Raw genomic sequence first — 17,228 nt, 5'->3', positions numbered from 1 at the left:
GAGGCAACTCCACTCACATGAAAAAATTATGTTTTTATTATTAGACACATGTAATGAAACTGTTTAATGCCATACAGTGGAACATTCCAAACAAAGAAAAAAACATATCAGGCGGGTAACAGACCGCCCACCAAGAAAAGTTACTTGTGCATCTTTAAGTACAAACTATCCCGTACCTCTTGTAGCAGATCCTCCACTGAATGTGCAAAGCGGTCAGTCATTTCATCTATGAGTTGAGAGCGGGCGATGTCCACGCGGTTCATGATGGTGTACTCCTCAGAGCACAGGATGCTGTAGGTTTTACTGCAGGCCTCCAACACGTCTGTCTCTATGTGCTTCTCCACAACCAGACGAATCTGTTTTAACAGGGCGTCCAGGTGCTTCTCCATCCGACCTGCACTGTACACGTCCAAGTCAAAGAACTGAGGGATCTGAAGGAGGTTGGCCACTTTCTCTGAGTCGGCCTGGTACTGCAATTATCAAGGAAAAACATACACTGCTTAGTAGAGGTGGGAGGTATTTAGAACATTTGATAATATCACAATTATACAATGAATTCAATGTATAATAAATAACATTTTGACCACTAACAGGTGAAATAAGGAATGGATACATTTTTCAGCATCATTATAAATGGAACAACACACGAGATTGGATCCAAGAGATCAAGACAAGACTAGATTTTCACATAATTCATAGTAAATTGATCACTATTTTGGCCTCAATTTATGTTATTTAAGATTTTATTTTGGAATTGCAGCTTCTCAACAAATGTAACTTGCCAGCACCTAAACCTTTTTTGTCCAATCCAAATGTAAAAGCATGGGAGGGAAATCTCACAAGATAATTTTTTTTCATGTGCGCATGTATTTTGTGGCAATTTTGTCTTGCGAGATCTTGTGGCATGACATTTTGTCCCATCTGTATAAATATATAAATCATGTATTGTTAATTATATATTAGCTAACAACTGGGCCATAGCAACTGCAGAACTGCAGCGCTTATGGAATATTTGCAGTGGTCAGTAACAGCGATAGGTGATGGACACTGGGGAGCAGGTTTCAACAATATATCAGTTTGTTTGTTTTTTCAACATGTCAACACATTCTTTACACAACAATTCAAGTTGAGTGGAGGCTATAAGGGTTTCAACAATTTTACCTTGGACAAAAGCATTGGCAACGCCATGATGAAGTGCTCTGTCAGTTTGTTTTTATCATCTATCTGCGTCTTCCTCTCCTTCGCCGTCAACACCTGGATGAACAGATAAACGTATAATACATTCAAAATAAGTAGCAAAAATAACAACAGAGTGGTGTCAAATAAATATGTGTAAGTAAAAATAAATATAGTTATATATTAATAGAGAGTGGAATTCAAACTGCCAACCTTTGAATCAGTGGGCAAACACCCTACAAACTGAGCTACTGTCGCCAAGTAAGCTGATATAGTAAGAAAATAGTAGATACAAGTAAAAACAAATTTCCCATACAATTATTGCTAAAAAACACATTTACTATATTAACAAATTGGGGCTTACCCGTTTGCCAGTCCCGCGGCCTACAGGGGGGTGTGCCTCAGCAGCCTGGCGAATGGTGCACACTGTGAGCTCGATTAGAGCGCTCTCCTGTCTGTCTGATAACACTGTAAAAAAACATACAAGAAAATGGACAATCATAAAGAATTCATGGTGGAATATATAAAAACACAGAAATCTGATTTGATTTTAAAGTTTCACTATGTAATTTTTCTGGGTTACATACTGCAAGTTGCTTTTTTTTTTTTTTTCTTTGAAGTATTTACATTTGCATTTTTTTCGGTTTAAGGGTGCATTCCCACTTGTCCTGTTTTGAGCCTAGTTTAGTCCTGATGTAGATTTGGAGTGGTCCTGGTCTATTCCTGATCTAGTCCAGGTTTACTTCTGGGTTTCACCCAACTTTAGTTCCAGTTTAGCCCAAAATGTGGTGTATTAGCAAGTGTAAATGCATTAATTTCATAGTGTAAAATGGTACAGATTTTCTTGTACATTTTTAGGTGAATCTTGAGTCTTACCCTCCTCTCCCTGCACAGGCTCCTCCAGCAGCAGTTCAGTCATACACTCCCAGTCTTTGAGCAGCTCTTGAGAACTCTCCCACAGCGAGTCCACAAGGTACGCTGCGTGTTCATGGAGCTAAGGATGGATAGGAATACAATAATGATGGTTATTTTACTTACTATTATAATGGGCCTAGTCATTTTACATAATAGGTTGCATAAATCATGTAAGCATTTAAAGGTCCTATATTACACAAAATGGACTCTTGTGAGCTTTAAGCCATGTTATAATGTTTTTACCTCATCAAAAACATACCTGAAGTTTTGTTTCATTCATTCATTGTTTTAGTAAGCCCTTATTATTTGGTGTGTCTATAACAATATATAATAATATATGTCGTGCTAGCTTTCAAGTTAACAGCTACCTTTTACCTTTTGTTTGGTAGAGATTGACACTTCCACAACTAAAATAATCCAAAATTATTCTAGTGAAGGTGTATGGAGTTTAAAAACACAGTGAAGCACTTCCTGTATTATTAAATGTTTTCTGTTTGAAGGAAGAACTAAATATGAGATTATATAGGGTTTGTGTGTTAAACATGTCTGAATAAAACAAAACACAACATCCAGGTATGTTTGTGACGAGGAAACAACATTATAACATAGATCAGAAAACAGCGTGACATGAGCTATTTAATACTATGAAATAAGACATAAATAAGGGATTGGAAAATTCTGGAAATATTATTTAAACATATTTCACACTATAATACAACATATAATCATAGGAACATGTAACTAAGGATTACCTCACTCTCCAGGAAGAAGAGCACCAACATACGGATCAGGTTTCCATTGGGACTGCTCCTCCCTCTGCGTTTGGCCAGAGCCTCTTCAGCCTGAGGGTCATGGCGACTGAACAATCTGAGAAGGTACACAGATAAATACAGTTAGAAAAAAAGACAATTCCATACAATCCAATGAGAACAATATACTAAGACATCAGGGTTTTTGCGTTTGGAAACTTAAACCTACTTCCTGTGCAGAAACTCTCCAGCAGCCACAGCCACAGGTCGATGTGCGGAGTAAACCAAGTGGTACACATTTTCACAGTCCTCATTTGACAGGGCATCTTCACTGCCCCTAAAACAAAAGTGTTATAGTCAGTTAAAACATTTATGTCATTTTAAGTTAAGTAAAAAGTAGGGCGCACAAATTTCCTCATAGACTTGGTAACAATAAGACTTTTAACCACTTTTAACCATTTAACCATGTTATAAGGTTTTTTCCCCTTTTCATTTACTCTCTTCAAGTTGTATATTGAGTGATTCATGTATGTTGGAGTAATTTTGAATCACTTATTTTCAAGTTATTTTGCAGATCAACCCTCATTTTCACCGCCACAAGCATACGCCCAATTACTGCTTTCTGCAAATTCATTTTCTTAATCAGTAGGACACGAAGGATTCGGAGGCATTGTGTAGTCATTTTGGTGCAATTAAAAAACATCAGCTTCTTGCTAATGTGATGTGCAGCTATCCACAGGAGTTGTGATGACATTTACAATGACGTCAGCTCCCACTGGAGACTGCAGTTTTCTAATGCGATAGTCAGCAAACTTGTTTCTTTTATTAAGTTGTTTTAAATGAATATGTATATATTAGAATGATACCATGATCATCCACAGGTGTCATAGCATGTAAATAGGAGGCTCAAGCACAATGTGTTTTTTAATGTTTGAAGAATACTGAATTACTTACTGTAAGATAAGAGTGACCAGTCTGATTGCCTCCACAGCTACATCATACTCCTTATCCAGAGTCATTGATACTATACGGTCCTATTCAAAACAAATATGATATATTAATGCAAAATTTATAAAATGTTATAGAGAAGTAGTCATATATATTGAGTGTTTTGTTTTACCTTGAATCGATTTGTAAAAAGCTCAAGTTTAGGGAATAGTTCTCTGTTTGTATAAAGGTTTTGCAAAGCCTTCAGGCACTTCAGACGCACCTCTCCTTGCTGGAAAAATAAGTTACATTGTCATCATTATTATTATTAATAAATTTCATGCTTATTTTCAGTATTGTGACTCAAAATGTAGAGTATAATGATATAAGGTGTCATACTGACCCTATCATGTAGTGTCCAACCCACATATTTCAAATAACTGTCATTTAGAAAGGCATCACTGTACATCTTCATCCAAACTCCTATTTCTTCAATACAAATGGCACGGATTTCTGCAATGGCATCCCTGTTAAAACACAATGAATAAAGTGGTTAGCTTAGTCTGTACTCAAGTTTAAGTAATGTTTAAAGTTGTTTGTACCTGTAGCGGTGCACAAAGATACCCTTGAAAATTGAGTTCATCATGTTTTCTATTTCATCTTGATTTTCTTGTAGCTGTAAAAAGAAAACAGAAATTTAGGTTATGTATAGCAACAGTAATTCACTTTTTTTTCTTTTTTTTCCCCCAACATCATCCGCTTTTAATCACCCAAGCATGTCTTCAGTTGGCTACAGACCTAATTATACGGTCTCTCCTTTGTCAAATACATTGCTGCCATGCACAAAAATGTTATTTAATTTTTGCCCACCTCTTTCCTCTTTTGCAACAGCAGCTCTAGCTTCTCATTGGCTCGTTTTCCTGCGATCTTGTTCCTCTCAGCCTCGTACTGTCTCTGAGTGTTGTCCTGATGGATGCTCAGGTTCAGCGCCACATTCACCAACGCCGTCATCAATTTCATCGCTATGGAAACACAAATGTACAAAAGATTTTAAAATATATGAAACCAAAAGGTGGATAAAAACATAGATTGGTCTCTTATTAAATAAAACTCAAGTTGCGGATTAGTAGAGGCAGTCCACGTACCACCAGTAGTACTTGTATTACAGAAACAGTTTAAATTCACTACAAACTTTGACCCAAGCCCCTTTTGTCTGAAAGTGTTAATATAAAGCTTTGTGTGTATTTTTAAGCAGCAGATTGGTCAAAACAAAATATCAGTGTATGCTTGAGATTTAAGACCAAAAACCCGATATGCAAAAAAAGTCCAAATAGCAGCTCAGTTATGTCTACTAGAAACTAAGCAAAAATTTATTTACCTGCGAGCGTGGAAGTGTGTCTGAATGCTCGGACCTGGGAGTCGGAGAGTCCAGTGAGCAGAGAGATGACTGTGTCCATCATGTACTCGTCATAGATGATGCTGTACTGACACTGACGAATCAGGACCGCGATAAATTCACAAAAATTGTAACGAAACTTCTTCCACATGGGACCAGGCATCGTCAGGGGGTAATCACCACTGTCCTGTAGGGGGAGACAGAGAGGGGGCAAAGATTTAAAATGTTAGTTAGCCTGGTGAAGATGTCTATTCTGAATCACTTCTTGTTGTTGTTTTTATATAAAAAATTACAGTTACAAGTACCACACATTACAGTTGTTTGGGATTATTTTACATTTAAAGGTGCACTGTGTAATTTTTCTGGAGGGAGTTTGTCTTCATGGAAATGTTAACGTTAATGTAAATGTTAAAGTCTTACTGTGAGTGGGGTCATCTCTCCATAAATCTAACCTGTAATTTGGGTTGCAAGTCACCATGGAGATTCTTATGTTTATGGCTATGCCATGGAACATTCTAGGTACGTCTCCATGGAGACAAGCAGGTGACAGACCCTCCACCAGAGAAGTTATACAATGCACCTTTAAAGTTCATTCATAAGGATAACTGTTGACATGCTCTTTTCACGCAAAAAGAAATTAAATAATCAAACATATTGGTGTTTTTAATATTAGATTTTAATATTTTTTACCTCATCGAACTCCTCAGTCATCTTGCGAATAATCTCAGCATTTTGCATATTTCTGAACATCTCGATCCGTACGGTACCTGGTTATCAAAGACACAAAGAATTTTAAGAGATGTCTTACATGGCGTGTCCACTATAGTGTGACTACAATATACTGATACATAATAAAGATGTGTGTGTTTAAAGGTGCTTTGTGTAACTTTTATGGTGGAGGGTTCGTCAAATGCTTTTCTTCATGGAGATGTTATTGATTTTTCTGGAGTGTTTCACAGTATGGTATTAAACCTTTCTATTATCATGGAGACCAAACCAGATCAAGTTACAGGTCAGATCTGTGGAGAGGCAACCCCACTCACAGTCAGAATGCCTGTGTTTAGAGGTATTTTTGAGCTATAATACCACCTGTAATTGGATAAATGTAAGGAAGAGCTGTTTAATGTCATACTGTGGAACATTCTAGGCCGACCAATGACATATCCATAGAAACAACCAGGTGATGAATCCCCAACCAAAAAAGTTACAGAGTGCACCATTTAGTCTTACCTTTGCACCCTGAACACTGAATGAAAAAGTTGATGAGGTCGAGAAGAGCCATGTCTCTGTCCTGTTTATACGACTCAATCCAGTCGTCCACCACACACTGAGAAAACACAAAAAGAGATGTAAATAAATCAAATATTATATTTACAATATTTCACTTTGACACAGCAAGTATCAATTACAAAAAAAAAAAAAAAAAAAAATTGATGATCATAAATATACTGAATGAATATATTAAATCACACAACAATAGTAGTAGTTCTAGGTGTAGTAATAGTAGTAACAGTAACAATAATAGTAGTAGGGAGTAGCATGTAGTTGTAGCTGTAATAGTAGTATTGGTAGTAAAAGTACTAATAAATGTTAAAATCATTAAATAGTTTGCCAACTGAAATCAGCTCGGAGATTAGTTTGTGAATATATTAAATCACACAACAATAGTTTTTAAATGAAAAATACTAAAGGCAGTGTTTTTTGTGATATATTAAATTAAATTAATATTTAATTCTCCAGCCTTATCCACACATGTATCACTGTCTATACACAGACCTGCATGGCACTCTTGCCCACTTTGACCACCTCAAAGAGGGTGACTGGGTCTGCGTTGTCCCCGTTGTGTTGGGCAACTCCATTGGCTTTGCCCCGCCCCCTGGACATGCTCATGGTCTTATCAGTCGGAGACCTCCTCGGCTTCTTATTGGACACCTGGATAGAGAAATATGTTATATAATTATTATTTAGCTTTTCTTTTTATAGTTTTAAATTATGTACTGTACAAAAAAAGACTTGTTGAAAAGGAGAAGTTGCATTATTATAACTAAATACTATACACATAAGTACTATTTACAATATCTATATTTTATTATTTTATTAACCTTCTAAAAATATTTTGTGACTGTCATTAAGTTGTGTTGAGTTACTTTCAATCAGATTACTCCTCCTGAAAATATATTAAAATGATAAAAAAAAGAAAGAAAAGAAAATGTGTAATGTAATGTGGGTGGCTTCAATCACTAAAAATGAAAAATAATGTCCTATTTTTGTTGAAACTTGTTGAAAATGTTGTAATGTTATTGTCTGTATCCTTCACCTGTGCTTGTTTCCCAGGTCGTCCTCTCTTCTTTCGACCTTTCACCTCTGGGTCTTCAATTTCACTCATGCTCATGCTCAGACTCACTGCATCTGTGGCTCCAGACTCATTAGAAGAGTCCCTGTAATGACAAAACAAGAATTGTAAAAATGCAACTGCAACATACTTTAAAAACAATACAGGTTGATCAGAGTGCTACAAAACATAACAATAAAAACAATAAAACAGATTCTTAATAAAAAAAATAAAAAATGCAGTACTTTTCTTTTGAATCTTACTTTTCAACATAAAATTCTTGGCTTGAGGGTAACTTAATGGTTTCTTTCACAACCAGGTCCCCACCCACTATTGAGGTCTATTCACCTGGCACATACATGAGCTTGTGGTAAGAGAATCCACAGTAACACAGGAAGGACATGCAAACACCCTGAAGAGTGCAAGAATCAAACCCACAACCTTACTGATACTCATCATACATTTTCTCATGCACTTGTCAACAATGCATTTAGTGTTCATTTAAATACTCCATAGTATGGCATTACTGTCAGCCAAAATGTGAATAAGTACAGAGTAAATCTTAAAACTTACTGTAACACTGGTAGTTCTGAGGTGATCATTTTGCCTGGTTTGTTGTTGATACTGTAATATCACTGTGTATATGTTCAGTCCACTTCTGGAGGTGCAGGACGGGGCAGAGGGAAGTGTCTGGGCAAGTTCCAGGAGTGACCGCACTTAGCTCTCTCCAGCTCCTGCAAAACACAGAGGAATAATAATGGTCAGTCTAGGAATATATAGACAGAATGTGTACAAATACCCACAATAGAAGAAGTAGTAGTAGTAGTAGTAGTAGTGGTAGCAGTAGCAGCAGCAGCAGCAGCACTTGTGATGGCAGCCGCAGGAGTTATGGAAGTAGTTTGAAATGGTCCTATTTGCAGTATTAATCGGTAGTAGCAGTTTTTGTTTGTAGTAAATAATAGTAGTAAGTAATAATAATATTAGATGTTTAGTAGTAACAGTGTTTGACCTGAGAATAATACAGATTTGGCAAGAATACATTTAATTTTTGTATTCCCTCCCACAGGCCCTATGGATATTAATGAACATAAAAGCCATGTTAATATGTTTTAATAGAAAAATGCAATTGGTGAGGGTAATCTACCGGGTAAAATACAAGGGATTTGGCCAGTCCTAGTAGTCCAAATAGTACTAGTAGCTGCAGTAATAGCAGAAGTAATAGTATTGAAATAATGGTTATGAAGACATGCTAATAAAAACAAAGCAGCATGAGAACAGTCATTAAATAGGCAATCATTATAATACACTGCATTGTTAAACACATTATGACTGCAATTACCAACTGTAACGGTTTATGGGAGGCAGTAAAATAGTATTTTGAATCATATGGATCACCGTGAAATGCCCTGGTCATAAAGTCGCGCATGAATCCAGTTAAAAAGGCCAACTCTGAACCACAAGCAATAGAAATTAATTGTAGCTAAAATAAAGGATTCTTTAAAATAATATAAGTGTTTAAATATTTGCATTTTGTAATTATTATCGTAAATGGAAACGTTACTTGCTTCCATTTAAAACAACGGCAATTACAAAGGGTCAAAACTAGTTAATTATCACAGCATAGTTTTAAGTGCAACTTTAGACCACAATTATTCTTGGATTCCTTTGATATTTAAACTAGGTGGACTTCAAGGTTTACAAATATCATCATTTAAGAAGGTTAAAGGAAAAACACACGTGCATAATTTTTATTTTCAAGCTTTAACGAGGCAAAAACGTGATTCAAATCGTTAATTAAATTTTACACTGGGTGGAAAAATGAGACAAGGAGGACACCAACTGGACACAACGAGAACTGCGCCTCCCAAATAATGAGCGGGATTGTGCAATGAGCTGTTGTTAAAACTATTTCCAAAGGTCACGGCATTTGATAAATTATAAAATTAATCATATTTGTATTCATAAATATATATATATATATTTTTTTTTAGAAAATTACGAGTCTAGTAAGGTCTAAATTACAAAGTTTCACATTTACAATACAGAAGACAATTTGGTTCGTGCAATACATTGTCCAAAAAGTTATTATTAGTAGTGGTTATTATTATTTACAGATCCGTTATTTCATAATTTAAAATATATCACGTAATCTGTGTTATATTTTGGACTCTGGAAATGATGTCATCACGTTGTAACGATGCTCATATCATTTGCTTTCGGGTAAAATCAGGTCAAGTTATTACATTAGACTGGACAAGACTATTAATTGCATCGTTAGTTCAGTAATTATTTAAATATGCAAATGAACACGCGAGGCAAAGATGGTGCAAAACCCAACCTCACAGCTAGGGGCAGCATGATCCACAAAGTTCTCTACCCAGGCAATTTCTCCAAGTGGATAATTAGGTTTAAACGCAGAAACATGAGCTCTGGAAAATTACATTCACGTTTATTCCATTCATAGCTTGCATTTGCGTATTTTTGTAACATTTTTGGGAGTTATTTGAGTTTTTTGTACCTGTAGTGTGTGCCATTGCATTCATGTGTGTTTGAGAGGAGCACTGGGCAACAGTAGGGGGCAGGCTAAGAGAGTGTGTATTTGAATACTGACTTGTACATAGTGTTTGTATTGAGGCGATAGGGAGGTAGTAGTACTAGCAGAAACACATGTGTATACGGATGGACGCTAGGGCTGTCTCTGTTTGGCGATGTGATGCGAGGCTGCTTATGTCTGTGTGATGTGAGTGAGAGGGGTTTTCTGAGGGAAGACAATGACAAGAATGCAAGTTCACATGCAAAAAAAAAAAAAAAAAAAAGAAAAGAAAAAACAAAAACACTTGAGTATTATTTCAAACAATGACATCTATATTTTAAAAATGTACCTACAGTGAAATTAGAGACCTGTTTTATTACTAACTGGCAACATTTTACATTGAAATCACCATTATATTTGATCATTTGCACAGCGTAATCTAGATAGGATAATAGCTGAACAATTTAAGATTTTTTGTTTTATATAAATCAGCTGGAGAACAGAAATTGTCTTTTTAATTATTTTTTTCAATAATTATGGCAACTGTAAAACCACTTGTCTCTTATTACAATTACTGACATTAAAAATGGCATGTGAATCCTATACACAAGATGCAAAAAATACTTAAATACAAGACAATAGCAATTTTGGTAATATCTCAAACCTAATAAGTATGATGCACATGGTATCTTTTCCTTAATTCAGCAACATTAAATTTCAGTATTATTGTATCAATTTTGGACACACTTGCTTTGTAGATTTGTATAGAAAAACAAAAGGATTCACAAACATCACTCTTCCCACTCACTCACAGCAGCAGTGTCAACAGAAGGACATGAATAATTTGTAAAAAAAAAAAGTAGTCCAGACATGAAGCTTGCACACTTTTTAGAGAAGTGCAATTTTAGGTCTCCTGTCACAACTCATTTCATACTTTAATTCAACATTTTTAATTTCTTTCTGTACATTTAACCATGTTAAACTGAGATTTTGGTTTGTTGAAGGTGCATCACATCCTTGTTCTGGCTACCTGCTTGTCCTGAAATATTCCACAGTATAGCATTAAATCTGATGTATTAGTATTGCAAAACAGACACATTTAAAATCATGCATTCTTACTGTGAGCGGGACAGATGTGTTCTGTAATCTGGCCTTGTGCTGTTACCTGCTTGTCTTCATGGAGATAGATACGTTTAATGCCATACTATGGAACATTATAGGCACAGCAATAACATCTCTAAAGAAACAAGTAGGTGGCCGACCATGTACCAGAAAGTTGTATAGTTCACCTTTAGATTAAAAGTTGCAGTATTTTTAATGGGGCATAGTTGCTCATTTTGTAAACAACTACTACTATTTTAATAAGCAAGAATGTAGAGGCAGACATACTGAGAGATGTTTAGATAACGAACTGTTGAGTTGTCAGTATAAAATGTAGAATTGTAAAATAGATCAATAACAATGATGTCACGAGGGAAAACAGCTTGCATTTAATGTATACTACAAGTAAACATATATAGCAATACAAAATATGAAACAGAGGCTGGAGTTGTGATACAGCTCAAATCCTATGCTCTTGTGTGTAACAGTCAAATTAAAACTGTACTTTACTTGTGATTAACTGTAAAAATTAATAAACAATAAATACATTATGTGCAGTTTTTGACACATTCTGTTCCAAATGAATGAGAGACATCTTTTTTCTCAAAGGGGCAATGCTGGGAGTTAAAGTGAAACTAGACTAGGACTAACCAAAGTCTACATTAGGACTAAAAACCAGTGTGTGAAAGCAGCCAAAATGCACTCATATATAAGCACCTGATGGGAAAGAAAACTGGTTTGTTGTTGCAATACCTCATGTCACCACCAGGTTAGGAGAAACTGTACAAGGGATCAAACAGGGCAGGACCTCTCCACTTCTCCCATAGACACACACAGCTGTGTGCTTTTATGAATGGGGAGAGACGCATTTTACTACTACTTCTTATTTAAGAAGGGACCAATGATAACTAAGCATGCTAAAAAGCCAATAAATCAGAAAATAGCTTTTAAAGTGTACTGAGCTAAATATAACTTACAGACCATACACTTGACTATTATGAATGGGGCCAAGAAGACGAACTACTACTTTCTCCCAGGTGTATTTAAGAATGAGAAAGAAAGGGAGAGCAAGAAAGAGGGAGAGAGAAAGAGAGTCTAGGAGATCATAACAGAAAGACAGAGAGAGGGAGAGAGAGAGGTGGGTGAATGAGAAACAGAGTAAAAGAAAGCCAGAGAGAGAGTGAGCGAGAGACAGAAGGGAAAGAAAGAGAGTGAGAGAGAGAGAGGGAGAGAGAGAGAGAAAGGGAGAGAGGAGAGAGACAGAGAGAGAGAGAGAGAGAGAGAGAGAGAGAGAGAGAGAGAGAGAGGGAGAGAGGGAGAGAGAGAGAGAGGGAGAGAGAGGAGAGAGAGAGAGAGAGAGAGAGAGAGAGAGAGAGAAAGGAGGAGTAAAAAATAAGTAAGGGAGAGGGAGAGAGAGAGATAGAGACGTAGACAGCGAGGGAGCATCCTGGAGCCACTTAACATGCATGACAGGAGCTCAGGGAGGCAGGCCGGCGTCGCCATGGTAACGGTGTGGGTCATAAGCCCAGCAGTGGGGGCCACATTTGATTGGCTGAGAGCAGAGACGCAGGAGGGGTACAAAAAGGAGGGAGGGGGGACGGAGATAAAGATCCAATCAGCACTGCATTTAAATGACTTATAGAGATTCAAAGGTACAGTTGTATCTATAACTGTTATGTGTACTGAAATAAATACTCACTGAAGTTAAGATACAGTAAAACTAAATTAAAACTGTTTTGTTTAAACAGAATTATACATCAGGATTATTTTGCTCACACAACATACAGTATGTATTAAAGGTTCTATATTACAGAAAATTTACTCATGAGCTTTAAGCCATGTTTTAATGCCTCAAAATGCTCTGTTCCACCTTGTGATGTCATGTAGTGGTCATTTTCAACAGATATTTTTTACCTTTAGTTCAGTAGAGATTGGTAATTCCAGGGTTGAAATTATCCAGATTATTCTAGTCAAGGTGTATGGAGTTAAAAATCACAGTGGAGCAGTTTGAGAGAAGAACTCAGCCTAAAAATACAGGGTTTGTGTGTTAAACATGTGTGAATGAATGACCTCAGATTTGTCTTTGATAAAGAAACAACATGATAACGTAGATTAGAAAACTGCGTGATATGGGCCCTTTAAAAATAATTACTTCTGTACTGTAAAATTTACATGTAGACAATATAATACCTTATTTGTAATGTATACACTTCTGTTTAAAGCCAGTTTTGAGTGCTACAGGTTTTGAGTGGCAGAATGAGGGCGCATATTGTACTAAAAGAAGGTAATTTGGTGTATGTTTGCTTCAATTTTAATTTTTCTTTTTTTAATGAATAAAGTAGGTAACTGAAATGGACTGTCAGACTTGCAGTGGTTCACAGATTTCCTCAGTAAATATTTGGTTTTCAAAGTAGCACCAGACCTCCTGTTAAAATCCTGACAGGAATAAACCTGGATTGCAACCAACACTTCTGGACCTAAAAGCTTCACATAAAATGATTGCACTTAATCTGTCATCTGCTGTTCCAACAGGACTGACCCAAGAAGCATAAAGTTACACTGATTCAACTCTTGGTCAGTTTGATCTTTAAATGTGGGACTGGACCAAAACAAGTCTGAGGAGAGTGGATAGGAAAGGGACAGTGTAAAAATTAACAATATTAAAACGGCCCTATATTACGGGACATTCATTTTTGTGAACTTCAAGCCATGTTATAATGTTGTTACTTCTTCAAAAACATACCTGGAGATGCGCTTGGTTTCATTCACACGTCTGAGTAACCCTTTATTATTAGTCTGTCTATATCTCCAAAGCTCAAAATGCTCCATTACACCATAACTTGAAAACTACCACTTCTTAACAACAGCTATATTTTTACTTTAATTCAGTAGAGACTGGCAAGTCCAGCACTGAAATCATCTAAATCATCATAAAGTGGAGCACTTTATGTCTTATCATGTGACATCCCAAGGTGAAACAGGCTGTTTTCTGTCTGAAAAAAGAACATATTCTAAATATGCAGGTTTTGTGTGTTAAACATGTGTGAATGAAACAAAACACAACTCCATGTATATTTGTAATGAGGAAACAACATTATAACATAAATCAGAAAATATTGTAATATGGGTCCTTTAAACAAAACAAATCATTGGGTTAAAAGGGTAAAAAGGCAGAGTTATAGTCATAATATATTTGGTTTTATGCCCAGGAAATACACTGTAGGAATCAAATCGACTGGGAAAAATGCTTTAAACGGTCCATTTAAACATGTCTGAAAATAACCTTGGCAGTAAAATCTCCTTTATAATGGATGTCAAAGGCCTTGAGCTGCCAGTACGCCAATAAACATGTTTTATTAGGACAAAACCAACCAAACTCAGCACGTTATGAGAATCTAAAACACCAAATGCACATTTCAGTGTATGGACTAAACATAAAGATCTGCAGCCATGGTAACTTGGTGAGTGTTACTTGGACATCTCAAACAGTTATTCAATGGTAATCTAACAACTGCAACTTCCATCTGAATCAAACTACTTACTTTCTAATAAAAAACTATATGCCACTGTATTTCTAAAGACCAAGAAGCAGCTGGATTTTAATTAGAATCTTTATGGACAGGTGGTAAAAGATTGTTGAATATGCAAGTTATAAAATGCTGGAAAGAACAGCAGTATCAACTTGGTTTGTTTGCACTGGGAAAAAAATATTATTCCTGTGTAAAAAGATTCAAATGGAACTTGAACCTAAAAATAATTGCATAAAGTAGTAGAGTAGACCACAACCAAGCCATTAATTCTACCTCACAATGTTAATGATATATAGTGCCCAAACTTCTACATATTTTTGTGCAATACCAGCCAATGTTATCATTTACTTATGTACTTATGTGTCTGTAAATATTAAAGGGCCCATATTACACCATTTATTTATGCTATAAAAACATACCCACAGTTGTGTTTTGTTTCATTCACACAGTTAAAACACAAACCCTGCATATTTAATCAGAGTTCTTCTCTCAAACTGAAAATACTGTGCTCCACCTTCTGATGTCATGTGGTAATACAGAAAGTGCTTCACTGTGCTTTGAAGCTCCATACAGCTTCACTATATTCATTTGGATGATGGCCCTGGAACTGCCAATTTCTACTCAACAAAAGGTAAAATGTAGCTTGAATGACATCACAAGGTGAAATAGAGCATTTTGAGCTTTAGAGATATAGACAGACTAATAATAAAGGGTAACTCAAACATGTGTGAATGAAACAAACACAACTCTGAGTATGTTTTTGATGAAGTAACAGCATTAGAACATGACTTAAAGCTCATAAGAGTCAATTCTGTGTAATATAGAAACTGTAAAACACCTAAACTGAACTGTACTTCTTTCATAATGAGAACTACATTCTACCAGTCACAGCAGAGGCAGAGTATATTCCAGGCTCTTGTTTAGCACAAATACCTCTCAGAATGGCTCACACAAACGCACACACTTCGTTTCCCGCTTCCTTGGTCCCTGCTGGCCAATTCTTCACTACTGTAACCTGCACTGTCTGCTATAATTGGTCATTATCTCCAGAGACAGTGGTGGAGGCCAGCACTGAGCAACTCCTATGTAGCACTCAAGAGTAAAACATACATGGGATTCACTGGTAATATTTGAACAAAAGAAATATAAGGCTTGGACAGGTGGTTGTTCACAATGGAAGAAATAACAGTTTGGATTACCATTAATGGAGTTGTTTTGTTTCAATCACACATGTTTAACACACAAACACGTCATATTTAGACTCTTCTCTCCAACTGAAAACACTGTTTCACCTTGTGATGTCATGTGGTAATTTTAAACTCCATACACCTTCACTAGAATCACTGGGATGATTTCAGCCCTGGAATTGACTCTTCTCTACTGAACTAAAGGTAGAACAATGCTCACGACACTCTGTCATCTGTTCTCAGCATTTGACACTTTCTTCCAGGTTTGGCGCTTTCTTCCAGAATTCAAACTCAAATCAGGAATCAGATAGTAATCAATATTAAAACTAATACTAAAACTAGATACTCATTTCATCAATATTGTAAAAAAAAAAAAAAAACAGGACAGTTTTAGTATGCGTTTGAACTTTATCAGAACAGATATAAGACCTCATCGTACACAAAAAGTACTATCATTATTTAGTGTTGAAAATTACATCTTACTTAAAAAGGATACTTGGGAAAAAAAATCATTCTAAAATTGTAATCAGTATCAAGTACTTAATATCAAATGTATGGGTTTGACTTTCGGAAATGGGTGACAAAAATATTGAACTTCATGATATTTTATACTGTACTATCTACTCAGAATAAGAAGAAAGTCGCCAATCATTAAATTATGCTTCAAATTTGACTGTATATTACAAACTTGCTAGTACTTCAGCACTTCAGAATCTACTTAAAAAGAGCTCCAAGATCATTAGAGTCTGAAAATTGCCTGTGCCGCAACTTTCAAAATTGATTTCCACCTGTCAACCACAGAAGTGTCTGACAGCCTCACTGCAGTGTGTGCTCAGAAACAACTGGTTATTTAAGCTAATCCTGCAGATAGAAGCAGACAGGAGCATAGGCAAAAACAGAAGAGAAATATACAGTAGTACAGGGCCAAAGAAGTGTTGACAACAGTTTATGAAGTGTGACAAGAAAACTCATGGTAATTTTCTACTTGTATAACAGAAAAACACTGACTACTACATGAGTTCAGTTGATATAAAGTTTTAAAGGCAATTTGTAAGGTTGGTTCTATGCTTTTTCACAATAAGAAATCTAAAACAAAAAAGATCCTTGGTCTAACAGTATCACCCCTCACAATGTAAAGTAGAGGCTATTCAGTCTTGGTTTAGTTACACTAAATCTTACAAATAAACCAAGGTAAGGCAAGTTAGTAGCACATTTCTTACAGTTAGCATTCACAAAACATCACAACATTGCAGATTTGGTGTCCTGGTTTATATAGATATTTGTATTTACTGGGCTTATGCATATGAAACAAAAACTGAAACAAAGTTCAAAAGGATAAACAAGCAAATAAATGTGAAATTATTTTTTCACGATATTAGAGA

The 17,228-nt window shown here is 35.9% G+C and overlaps 1 protein-coding gene across 1 annotated transcript in view; it reads right to left on the bottom strand.

The window, feature by feature from the left end:
- stag1a (stromal antigen 1a) overlaps positions 1 to 17,228 on the bottom strand; it is a 38,101-nt gene that overhangs the window by 1,053 nt on the left and 19,820 nt on the right. The window contains exons 2-18 of the mRNA XM_055155337.1: positions 8,069 to 8,229; positions 7,481 to 7,601; positions 6,940 to 7,095; positions 6,394 to 6,490; positions 5,854 to 5,930; positions 5,146 to 5,350; positions 4,638 to 4,789; positions 4,370 to 4,443; positions 4,171 to 4,294; positions 3,961 to 4,059; positions 3,795 to 3,874; positions 3,070 to 3,177; positions 2,844 to 2,958; positions 2,053 to 2,170; positions 1,541 to 1,644; positions 1,162 to 1,254; positions 177 to 470 (exon numbers count right to left, since the gene is read on the bottom strand). Coding sequence (XP_055011312.1) covers positions 177 to 470; positions 1,162 to 1,254; positions 1,541 to 1,644; positions 2,053 to 2,170; positions 2,844 to 2,958; positions 3,070 to 3,177; positions 3,795 to 3,874; positions 3,961 to 4,059; positions 4,171 to 4,294; positions 4,370 to 4,443; positions 4,638 to 4,789; positions 5,146 to 5,350; positions 5,854 to 5,930; positions 6,394 to 6,490; positions 6,940 to 7,095; positions 7,481 to 7,601; positions 8,069 to 8,097 — 2,046 coding nt within the window. The 5' untranslated portion in view covers positions 8,098 to 8,229. The remainder of the gene's footprint in view (positions 1 to 176; positions 471 to 1,161; positions 1,255 to 1,540; positions 1,645 to 2,052; positions 2,171 to 2,843; positions 2,959 to 3,069; positions 3,178 to 3,794; positions 3,875 to 3,960; positions 4,060 to 4,170; positions 4,295 to 4,369; positions 4,444 to 4,637; positions 4,790 to 5,145; positions 5,351 to 5,853; positions 5,931 to 6,393; positions 6,491 to 6,939; positions 7,096 to 7,480; positions 7,602 to 8,068; positions 8,230 to 17,228) is intronic.

The sequence above is a fragment of the Boleophthalmus pectinirostris genome, unplaced genomic scaffold (assembly GCF_026225935.1).
Source record: "Boleophthalmus pectinirostris isolate CB_2022bp ecotype Guang Dong unplaced genomic scaffold, ASM2622593v1 HiC_scaffold_10, whole genome shotgun sequence".
NCBI lineage: Eukaryota > Metazoa > Chordata > Actinopteri > Gobiiformes > Gobiidae > Boleophthalmus > Boleophthalmus pectinirostris.
The sequence above is the reverse complement of the archived record's forward strand: the minus strand, read 5'-3'. Positions and strand labels throughout refer to the sequence as shown.